Source organism: Lissotriton vulgaris, chromosome 2_1 (assembly GCF_964263255.1).
Source record: "Lissotriton vulgaris chromosome 2_1, aLisVul1.2, whole genome shotgun sequence".
NCBI classification, from domain to species: domain Eukaryota; kingdom Metazoa; phylum Chordata; class Amphibia; order Caudata; family Salamandridae; genus Lissotriton; species Lissotriton vulgaris.
In genome coordinates this window covers 1,319,796,452-1,319,808,574 of record NC_141687.1, presented here as the reverse complement: position 1 = coordinate 1,319,808,574, position 12,123 = coordinate 1,319,796,452, and the positions used below count along the sequence as shown (strand labels likewise).

General features: G+C 38.6%; 1 protein-coding gene across 3 annotated transcripts in view; it reads left to right on the top strand.

Annotated features, from left to right (window-relative positions):
- MYLK (myosin light chain kinase) overlaps window positions 1–12,123 on the top strand; it is a 1,710,670-nt gene that overhangs the window by 1,479,582 nt on the left and 218,965 nt on the right. For all 3 annotated transcript variants that reach the window (XM_086957081.1, XM_086957079.1, XM_086957080.1), the window contains exons 23-25: window positions 3,623–3,925; window positions 9,826–9,858; window positions 9,957–10,050. In XM_086957081.1, the coding sequence (XP_086813207.1) occupies window positions 3,623–3,925; window positions 9,826–9,858; window positions 9,957–10,050 (430 nt within the window). The remainder of the gene's footprint in view (window positions 1–3,622; window positions 3,926–9,825; window positions 9,859–9,956; window positions 10,051–12,123) is intronic.

Sequence of the window (12,123 nt, the reverse complement as noted above, 5' to 3'; positions counted from 1 at the left end):
TTTCCGGTTTAAGAAAGGTTTTCCAATATTTGCCTTTAGGAATTGTTCTTTGTCTAATTTAAGTGATTTGAACGTGTGCATTCTAAATCCTTTGTAAAGGGGATGGTTGTGTTAACAAAAGCCAGTGACTTGCGATTTGCATAATTTCCCGGAGTTGGAACCGAATCTGCAGGCATATAAAGGTACATCTATTATTCTAAGATCAGTGGACTGAATGAAGGAATCCGACCTCTCCAGCTAGACCCAAGTGTGTGGTAATGTGGGCGTGGAGGAAGGAGTATCGAGGGGGCGGTGAGGGAATACGTAAATTGAAACAATGCGTTTCTTGTAGGAAGAGGCCCGTTCACATTCCTCAAGAGTGATAATAAGGAGGGGGGGGGGGTGTTAATGTTACAAGTGCAACAATCAGCACGTGGAAATTCTTAACTGCCAACACCTGCCACATAGTTGTCATTTTTCCATAAAACCCCACTCATTTGTCCTGCCGAAGACGCATTCCTTAGATTGTTCTCTTTTGTTTAAATGCAAAGTGCCATTTCTTTGAGTAGGATTTTTTGTAACATTTATATTGATTTACCCACATGGCCCAATGAGCTATGCTTAGAATAATGCATTCATTATAGGGAGAAACAAATGCAGAAATGTGCCTGGGATCAACAGTCCTGTATTGGCGCGATCTTGCTTGAAATTACACTAGTTGGTGTACACTGGCATTATTTCACCAATATCATGCGTAGTGTAGTGACACAGAACACCATTATCTCCCCTAATTACACCACTAGCATCGACAACACCAGCCACATGACACCGATGAAAACATAGCACGTGGATATACAATCCTTAATCCATATAACATTAAACCATAGTTTAAGCTGGTGAAGGCACTGCTGCCACAAGGTTGAACATGCAACCTTTGCGAACCCCTAATTAATGCCAGCGCTGGACTGGCCGTAGCGGGCACCGGGCATTTCTCTGGTGGCCTGCCAGAGTGGGGGCCGGTTTTGTTACCCGGGCCCGCAATATCGACCGCCTGTAACAAAATCGGCCCAACCAGGCCATTGCAAACAGCTCAGCCGCACCCCTCCTACCCTACAGGGGGGCCGGCCGAGCAGTTTGCCAGGGCCGGTTTCCGTTCCCAGTCCTGCCCTGATTAATGCACTTGCTGTTGATTACTGTTTCGTGGAAAATCTGTCCATTGGTTCCTTGTTGTTCCCTATAGCAGGGTAGGAGAGTGCACAGTCACCTGTTCTCTGACCTTCCGTGTGCCAGAGACCCAGGAGACAGATCATCTTAAAGTTGGGAATGGATGAAGAAGCGTGGTTCCGACCCCGCATGACACCAAATGAAGACCTTTTGGAAACGAACAGCATCTGTTACCACATATGCCAACACCACGCGTGGCTTAACAACGCAGTCAGTATCACAACTGTGTCAGTACCACGAGTTGCATTATAATGCAAGTCATTACAACGACTTATATATGTGGGAAATATATGGCGGGGATATGTTCATATACCGCCCAGGGTTGATAAGTATACCAAAGCAATGTTTTGGCTTAAGTTGTTTTCAGTGTTTCCCAAATCCACTGCATCCAGTTTATTGCCAGCAAATATGCAGAACCCTTCGAAAACCCATAAGTGCTGCATGCTCAGGAGATGTAGAGGAATACGGATCAGGCTCAAGTCTTGTCAGGGATGTGTTCTTGCACAAGCGTATTCTGGGATTTGTGTTTGTCCATTTGAGAAATGCACCAAATTATGCACCAACTATGTTAATAAAATGAAAACTATATGCATTTTTCATTATATATTCAGGCTAAAATAAGATATTGATGCAGGGTTTGCAACAATGTATGTCCCTGAATATCCAAATAAAATATATGACCTAATTTAGAGTTTGGTGGATGGTATACTCCATCACAAATGTGACAAATATCTTATCCAGTGTATGTCAAGTGCATGATCTCCTATGGAATGTGTAATACAGTAGACAGGGTTCCCGTCAAGTTTGTGATGGAGTATCCTTGCCACCAAGCTGTACATCTAGCCCATAGTTTGCAAGAGAGCTCAAAGAGGTACATGTGCTGGAAAAACTTAATGTCTATCTTTTTTTTTCTTTCTTAGTGCTGGCATCTCAACAGTGATAGGTTCAATTATACTGCTTAACTGTGCTGTTGCAGCCCTCCTGGCTTCACAAACATCAAAGTACAATCTTATACTGCTTCACCTCATTATTTTTCAGTTTGTTTTTTAAATTTTCAGTCATTCCCATTCCCAAAACCATTAGTTAAAAGTAGATTAAGCCTCAGTGTTCCAGTTTTGAGCCATGAAGTCCAGTATATCTGACAGCACTAGTGATTTAACATCGGATCACATCATATCAAAGCGAAGCATGAAGGCCACCTGTTTGTTTCGGCACGCCACAAGACTCTTAAATATCTTAACTGCTACCATAGACGCTCTTGTGTCCCTAATCAATTTCCAACTTGAAGCCATTCTGAACTAGCTTTTCTTCAGATATGATCACTGGAACAATTAAAAAAGTGATCTTCCTTTAAACGCTGGTAGATGAAAGGAGAAGAACAAATACATGAGGAAGCTCTGGCTTTCTGTGTTTAAAAATGTGTTCAAGGGTACTAGCCAGGAAAAATGCTGCTCTACCCTTCCTTTACCACATGTTCCTCCTTTCCATCCGGCAAACCAATCATCTGAGGCAATGTTAGGTTTTGAGACAATAGGCAATATCCGAAACTTTCTCAGGGTACTTAGAGCAAAATGGTTGTTTTTATTGTGAAAGTTGCCCTTTAAAGTGGAAGTTAGTTTGAAAAGAAATTAAATCTCTTAATAGCAAGTAATCATACTAGAAAACCTAGCCATTTTTATTAAATGTGTTACTGAACAAACCATTGCTCTGTGCTACTTTTGCAATGCATATTTCTCAAATAGTTCTTTAGTATCAAAAGACTATGCAAAAAATTCAGTCAGGAAATGTTATTCATTTATTTATTTTTTTGGAAAGCATATCAAAGAACCTTTTAGAAAAAAACTCACATTTGGAAAATGCTCTTTTGTGTACAGATTATGATGAGACGATATCAACATTGTTTTTTTTTAGCATCTTGTGTATAGGGTTCACAAGATGCTAAAGCCCATTGCTTGATCACACATGATTAAAAGACTTATGTAACACACTTCAAGTCTCCAAGCTCATGGCATCTCCTGCCACGATATTTTAAGTCTTCAAGTGTATAGGAAGATAGTGAAATAAGTTCTACACTTACATTGCTCTATATTTAAGCAATTGGTTGTATACTCAATGCACTTCTTTGTAGCTTACATGTGTTACACAGTGAACTCAAACCCATTATGTTTTGCATCTGCTCTTAATAACTTACCTGGATTTTGGAATTTATTGTCATTTGCTGTTTTGTTCTAATTTTGTAGGTTTTTTTGGACCCATCTGCAAATGGAAATTCATTGTGTCGCATGGTTTTATAAGCTATTCCATTTTGCATAATATGTATCTCTTTCTGATTTACTGTTTTTCATTCATTAATTTTGAGTGTGATATTCCAAAACAGAAAAAATATATAAATTAATATTTGATTTTTTAAATTTTGCAGATAGACCCGACCCTCCAGCAAAGCAGCCATGTGCCTCAGATATACGTAGCTCCTCCCTTACACTGTCTTGGTATGGCTCCTCCTATGATGGTGGCAGTGTGGTACAGTCCTACACATTGGAAGGTTGGAACTCAGTGGATAAAAAATGGGAAGATCTTGCCGCCTGTCGCAGTACTTCGTATAACATCACAAACCTGCAGTCTGACCGAGAGTATAAATTCAGAGTTCGTGCCATTAATATTTACGGTACCAGTGAGCCAAGCCATGAGTCAGACATCGTCAAGGTTGGAGCCCGACATGAAGGTGAGATCACAATGCAAAATTGTAGCCATAGTTTTAACAGCTAAACAAAAATGGGAATATTTAAATATATTAAGTTTGGAAATAGATTGATCAAATCCCTGATGTGCATTTCCATACTAAATATTTACAAGGGTACTCCATGACTTAATCAATGTACACTGCAGACATCAGAAAATATTCTTTTACATTTTCAATTAAATAAAAAGTCAATATTATATTTGTAATTGTATTGCTCCTCCTTATGAAACAAAACAGGCCATTTATTAGACAACTGAAAATTAAGAGGATAGAATGGAACCTTACCACACTGATTCCTTCAATGGTGAGGTCCTTTGTTGTGTGGAGGGTACTGATCTGGGAGCATTTTGGTACACTATTATTGAAATGTATATTAAGGATATTGCAGTCTTACATCCTATTTTTTCTTGTACTGGAATTTGCTTGATATCAGCCTTGTATGAAGATTTTTGTGACACGAATGACATATCAAGAAAGACAAAACTCTACTCTAATCAAAGGCAGGCCAATTTTTTGCACAGTGTGCGGTTCACCTAACTCATCCTGATCACTGATGGTCCTAAATACTATAGATTCCTGCAGCTGCACATATAGGCTTACAAGATCCCTTATTGTCTAATACCATTAAAGAAGCAGGTCCTACATATAGTTCAATAATTAATTCAGATTTACCAATCTGTGCATCCAGTTCATTTAATAAATAGGGCAATAACATCTTAATTAAGGCATATTTCACTCGCAACCATGCACCAAATAACAGTGATCTATATTAAAGAAGCAATGCTTATTTCTTATAGTGATGTTTGATGAGCGGGTACTTTCCGGCTTTAGACTAGATGCAGAAAGAGTGCTGAAACCAACAAATTCAGTGTCGTCTCATTACTTGGAAAGACTTGTAATTCTACTCTGCGCTATGTATAGGTCTCTTGTAACTGGCGGCATGACATATTTTAAGAAATCAAGGATCCTAAAGTTGATAACACTGCTCATTACATTGCAACTTAATTTTCCTTTATGTATCACTTAGTTATGCATGTGATGTATACATTTTTCTAAACTCTAAGGGCATCAAAATCTTAATTGTTGAGGGCTGGCAAAGACCCGTATTACAAAAGTCCCCAATTGTGTCATTAATAATTTACAATTATGTCAAAAGGTTTAGTGCACCGCGAATGCAAGTGCACATAGTTTAAAGTTGATGTTAATGATTGTGTTAATACCAGCCACTAAGTTAACTGAATAGTGATTTAATTAGTCCTATACAAACTGTGTGATTTTCTGTATTGAATCCACCAGTAGGAGTTTTCATGCATCACAGATTTAGCCGTGTCCCAATGCAAATGCTTCCCTTCCCTTTAACTTTTAATTTGTGCTCTTTTCTCATCAATTCTATCCAAGTGGTTTGTTCACAAAATGTCTTAAGGCTTTAGCCACTACATTTATGAAGCCATGCACAAAACCTAACATAAAATACTCAAACCTCTTTATACAACGCACCTTGTCCGCAAGAACGTTAGGAGGCAGAAGCTTCTCAAATTTACTTACCATGCCCAGTAGGTTTTCAATAATATGAACACCTGCAAATACTGGGGGAAAAGGGAAATTATGAACAGAAACACCTACTGAAATGGCAGTCTTTTGCTTGGACTAGAGAGGTATTCAACAGCTGCTTAGCGACAACTACCTACGATCCTACAAGATAAAAGATACAACTTAGCATCACTGTTATTTCTTTAGGGATAATTCTGGGTAACATATGATCACAGTTGTACCTCTATCTGCAAATAAGAATAATGACTACGCTGTCAGGTTCCTAATTTAACACATGCACTCAAGTAAAATACTCCTCCATGAAAAAGGATATTGGATAGGATCTTGTGGTGTTCACCGTGTAGGAACTCCGCTTAAGAAAAAGTCCTATAGGAAGCTGTTGACTGTTTTTTGTAGGATCCCATATATTTGTTTAAAAAGGCAATTGTCTTTCATCTGATACTTTTCAGTGGTTAAGCAGATAAAATGCTGGCAGTCTAAAAGATCCAAGAATCCAAAGGTTCAGTTACAAAGACAGGACAGTTCCAGTACTGCATTTCTCCAGGTGAAACCTAAAACCGGTTCTAAAGGCTTCAGTTCAGCAGGTTCCATAGGCAAGAGCAATAAGCCAAACAACTGGGACTCATGAGTACTCCATGCTGGTGTCTCTAAATACTCTTGACATTTCCACCATCATTTAATTCTGGTTCATGTCACAAGAGCTATTGTGAGAATGCATCCACCATAATGCTTAAGGCTAACCATCTCCTTTGTTGTCTCAGGACGGCATCCATCTTGTGTGAGAATTATGTCAAATATATCCAAGAATGGTATGGGTAAATCATTTATGCAGAGCCATGTATGTACAAATGTATGGAGTCAAGAAAAATGTGCTCGTCTGAAAACACAATTATTGTGAACAGCCCATCTATGTAACAACACATCTACCTATCCCTTTCTAAACTGTGACCTTACTGATGCCTATGGATCTAACCTTCTAGACATCTAATTAGATTAGGTTGGCCAATTTAATAAAATATTTTGTTGCAGCATTAGGTTATTGTAAATTGCTGTATCAACAAAGGAAGAGGGGGGGCTAGGAGCTAATAAAGGTCCAGTGTCCATGCTCCTAATGCCAAACTTTTAAACAACAAGAGGACACTGTTCCTATAGCAGGGTGCAAAAAGTCACCCATGCATAAGGGCTCAAAAAGTCACCCATGTAATGAAAATGAAAAAAAGGTGAAGAGAAAAGAAATCCTAGGTATAGTGGACCCTCAGGTAAGGGGAAAAAAAAGATCACTCTTTGTCCTTTAATGCCCTCACACACCCCAAGCGGTGTCATGATTCATCATCGGGCTGTTGCTCCTCGTAGGGCCGGCGCTGCAATTCCCTACTGGTCCCCCGAAGGGTCACTTTCTCAGAGATCTTTTCAGGACAGCCGGATGGTGCATGAGGGTGTGTGGGGAGGGTCCAATGAGGGTAAGAAAGGTGCGTGCAATGTGATAAGAATTGTTTTAATAATGGGTACACCTGCAGTGCAGACATAAGTAACGTACCCTTTATAGTAAGAAGACTTCTAGATAAAAATCAACGCCCCAAAGGCACACTATGCCCGGGTGTCAGCGGTCATGTAAATTGCTTTCAAATTAAGATACACATGAAAAATAACATGCCAAAATGCCATTTCCACTTATTTTGACACATGAAATTGTGCAAAATGAGCACCAGTGTTTTGCTGATGGTAATGAACATGGATTGTACATGCAGAGGAGTGATGTGGCTGCATGTCTTTTCTCTAGTTACATAATGTGTGTAATGAACAGTAATCAACTTTAATATGTAATATTACTTTGGTCACCTTCCTAAATTCTGTAAATTAAGGCTTACATGTCTCTACTGTGCCATGATGTTTATGAAAATGAATAGCTTCACCTTGAAATGACAGCTATTAACATTGGAGAAAAATAAATTATAGCGTAGGACAAACAAGAGTGCACAGCATTAATTCTCATAGAAAGCAAATCTCTGTATTGCCCAACCAATTGAGAAGTAGCCACCACTTAAACTGTTTAAAATGTATGTAAATTGATTTTCTTTGTTTTTCTTCATTGCCAATACTAGCCATGTCAAACCAATGCCATTATAGTTAAACATGGATTTAAAAATCTCCGATTGGACCAATACCAGCCCAAATATTTTAACTCATGTTTGATTGCTAATGTTTTTGTTTTGCCAGCCAATGCCATTAGTATTGATTTTAATCTCGATGACTTACTATGTCCAGTTTAATCTTACATATTAACTGTGAGGTATCTAGACTCACTAAAAGATTTGCCTTTAAGGTTTTGCTTCAGGGGAAGTGAAGTGAGCTGTAAGTGAATAATTGGTACAGGTCTTGAATAGAGGTAGGAAATGTATTCCTAAGCCCATCAGATGTCTTTGTGATCAGTGTGTGAAGCGTTTCTCCCCTGCTTGATGGGGGGAAGTGTGCTTACCATTTATTGGTTTACAGTATTTCTGTCCGAACAGGCAAAAGCTAAAACTAAAAATAGGCCCATACAGCATGGCTACCTCAAAAAAACTCTTTTTGGCCATTTTCGCAGCATTGTATATGATTTGGTGTCTACATCCATCGTTTAGCAGAGATAATGATTCACTGACATCTGATTTATTGTCATACATTATAAAAAAAATGGATTCCATGTGGTTGTAAACATTTTTATCCTTGAACGATAATGATATCTGGTCCCACGATCCCTTAAATATGCTAGGATTTGTGGTTTGCGCTAAAAATGTAGAGTTCCTGTCTTTAGCTCACCAAGGAGCATTAAGTTAGAGGTTTGCATTAGATTGAATTGCACTTGACTGACAAGCAACTGCAGAAGCAGCACATAGTCATGAACTACAATCTGTACCAGGGCAATGGGGCACAGAAGAGATGAAGGTGGGAGGCGTACCCTTCCTTCTGCAGGCTACATCATCATCCCTAAATCCACAATGCATTGTAAAACGCAATTTTCAATGTTACCTATAGAGGTCTCATAATTCTGCACCTCAAATACCTAATAGGGTCAAATTGTCAGTATTTGCCTTATTTGAGGTCAAAACATTATTGTAAATCTATGTCTAGTCCATTATCTTGGACACGTAAGATGGCAAACAGTTAATGCCCTTTTCTCAAATACAGGAAAATCGCACACTGAACATAAGCTGTTTAATTGCAATGTCAATGTAACTGGAGCGCACCTTTTTCCATACTGGTGAAGTGTCTTTTTGCTGTCTGCTCTCCATGACTCCATGGTAACATTTGTCACTTACAGTGGCAGTCTAGGACCCCTTACTGGTGGTACCTTAATTGCCTTTCCCTATAACAAGCCTTGAAACGAATGTGCTGCATTCACCATGTTACATGGCCAGCTTCTTACCCATATCTACATTTCTGATATATTCTAGATTTTTTTTCTTACACAGCACAAAGCAGATGCATTAAGCTGTAAACCAAGGTGGCAACACATCTTTTGACCCTAATGAAGTGGAAAGCCAATCCTTACAACAGCAGGCATACTCTTCTTCCTGTGATGGTTTTGGGTGGAAGGTGTGAGCAACACCACAAAAAGTCAAACATTCACAAGCGAATACCTCTAGAATTGTCATGCTTATGGATATTCATGTGACCCCCCTCTTGACCCAATGGTTTGGTAAAATGTTGGATCCCATTGGGTGTGGTAGGTAAGGCTATCAATAGCCCTGATAAATCCTCAAGTTGTAGCTACTGTTTAACTGGCAGAGGCTACTCCCAAGTGAGGCTCCAATAAGTCCTTTAAATGAACATCTGTTAAATCTTTGGTAGTCATTGATGCACAAGCTTGAAAAGGACATCAAAAAAACATCTTAACATGGTGCCCAAATGACCTAGCCTCCCAGTGACTGCTACTGTCTACCAGTGTGAAGTACGTATGTTGATTGCTTTGGAATGTCAACGCCTGTTGTTTTCAGTAACAATAGTTGCTACGCTCTCAATCGCCACCCCTCACACACACACATATCTGCAGATTAACTTGACTAAGGGCTTATTCACCTCTTCGTATCTCTTTTTTCGTGCTGTCTCATGTTTCTATAGCGTCTAATACAATGTTGGAACAAAAAATGAACACAAAAAAGTAAAATGACACTTCAAAGACAACATTTATACTTTAAAACTATCCTGTCAGCTGTACCTCTCATTATATTATTTAATGTTGCTTATACCTAGCGTGTTACTGTGCTTGACCCATCTGCTATTCTAAAATGAAAATGGTGAAAATGATTACGAAAAGAATCCTAACCAACTACCTATGTGTGTTTTTTTAGAACCCAAAGAGGAGGCGGAACAGTCAGATGATGGTAAGCAGGTCATACAGTGCATATATTGAAATGCATCAAAAGTTAAATTGCCTTTTTTATCTAACAATTCGCTAAAAATTTGTATTCTACTTTTTCAGAGGACAAAGAATCTGAGTCAGACTACCGAACTGTAACCATCAATACTACTCAAAAAGTAGCTGAGTTTTACGATATCATGGAAAAATTAGGAACGTGAGTTGAATACAATTTAGCATTTTATAGTCTTGACAATCCTATTCTAATTGTGATTGTATATGGAATAGTTTTACGGTTATATACCTTTTGTGAAATATTTGTTTTGTAAGAGAAAAATACTAATTCTCGAATCTAACAGGGCAATATTTAAACAATATTGTGTGGGGAGAGTGATCTCTCCTTGAGTGAAATTATAGGTCACTGACTATTAGCGTGTGCACTAGATTATGTGTCATTTAGAGTAGTATTTTGTAGTAAGATATCATACTAATGTCCAATTAGGATTTAGCTTTACCATGTAATGATTTTATAGATTACGTATCGTTTGAAGTCTATGCAGTATCTTCAAGCAGGGCTTGAAAAGTGCTTGCAGCCACGTACTTGCTAACACTTGCTACTGTCTTGCACCAACCTTTGAAAGTTTTGAAACTGGAAATGTGGTGGGCCTGGTCCTGGTTGAGACTCTTAGGTCCATGTAGAAAGCATGGCAGTCTTTAGATGATTCTCTGCTTAATCTTGTTGTGGGGCAATTCTGTTCTTCCACGGCCTATAAAATCTATGTAATGTTGTTCTATAAGTATCATCTTCATCTCAGTTTATGGAAAGTCTGGTTAAGGTTAAAAAAACAAAAAACATCTTTAAGCATTCACTGATTTAAAATTGTGATGATGAGCCTTGCTAAGGAGAAGTCACAAATGTTACATGCTCCTCAAAATGTGCTTGATAAATGAGATTGCTCAATATATCAATGGAAAAAATGTCCAGTGCTGGGGCCATCGGCTTCTGCTAACCTTTTTTTGTCCATGCATAGATCTGAATGGCCTTACCTATTTGTGATTCTTGGGAGGGAATACATGAAATTTAAATTGATCCAGTAAGGACTTACCACCATTGTTAGATGGGATTTTCTCTATGTGTATAAGAGTTAATATGTGTGAATGTCCCTGGTGTATTGCAGTAGCTTCTTGCATCAAATCTTCTTCTTTTGTAGTGTCATGCATGAGGTCTACTAGTATGAAGAACATTGTAGTGCTGGGAGCTGCTTTCATTAGATTTTTAAGCAGGCGTTAAGAAAAGAAACAAAGGTCATGGTAAGGCAGAATTTGGAGCAGATCCAGCAGAAAATCTCTTTTCAATGATCCCTCTTTATGAAGTGAAGGCACTTTTTAATTGGCAGTATGAGGACATAGACAAGAGTGGCATTTATTCTGCAGACCTTTCTGCTGGTTGCCTGCTTTTCCTGTGGGAAGGATTAGATCACCTCACTTGGACCACATAGGTGCCTTCTGGTCTTTCATGAAATGTCCCATATTATTTGAAATATCATGCATCATCTGTGGAGTCTATGGAAGCATAGGGCATTTCACACTAAGAACCACTGCTGGTGTGAACAGGTCATCCAACTGAAGGAGTATTACAATTGGCAGGCTATGCCAGTCTCTGGTAGCAGTGCCATGTTAATGATTTTCTTGTGGCTCCTGTAAGACATATTTTGAGGCCCTCTATTTGGACCAAATTTAAACTTACAACACATTTGCACGTAACTGAAGCCTTGAGCTGCCAAACAATATTGAATTGCACATTAAACATTCAAAAACTAGTCCACTCAAAAAAGCCAAAACTCAAGTTGCCAGGCCTGCATCGGCCAAGAATACTTAAAAAAACAGCACGAGTAAGCATTGAAAAAGTTATTTTTGTACTTGCATCTAAATTATTTGTTGCACAACAACCAAATTGTAGGAGAGACGTGGCTGTTTAGTGGACTGCATCATAATATTTTGTGCACTATGCTTAACATTTCAGCTTTTGATGGCGTATCTTGGTAATACTTGTCTTGTAGCAAGAAAAATCAAGTCACAGCTTGAAGGAATTTCACAATTTCATAGGAGTTTCACCATTCCCTAGGATGTTTCACCATTCCCTAGCATGAAATCTGATAATTTTCTATTTAATTAACTTCCAATGTAATTCCTCTTCTTTCCCATTTCAATGTGGCTAGAGAGTGCTCTATCACTCTCCTGAGTAAGAGAAATGGAAGGGGCCTACAGATAAGTGAAGGTAGAGAAGTAA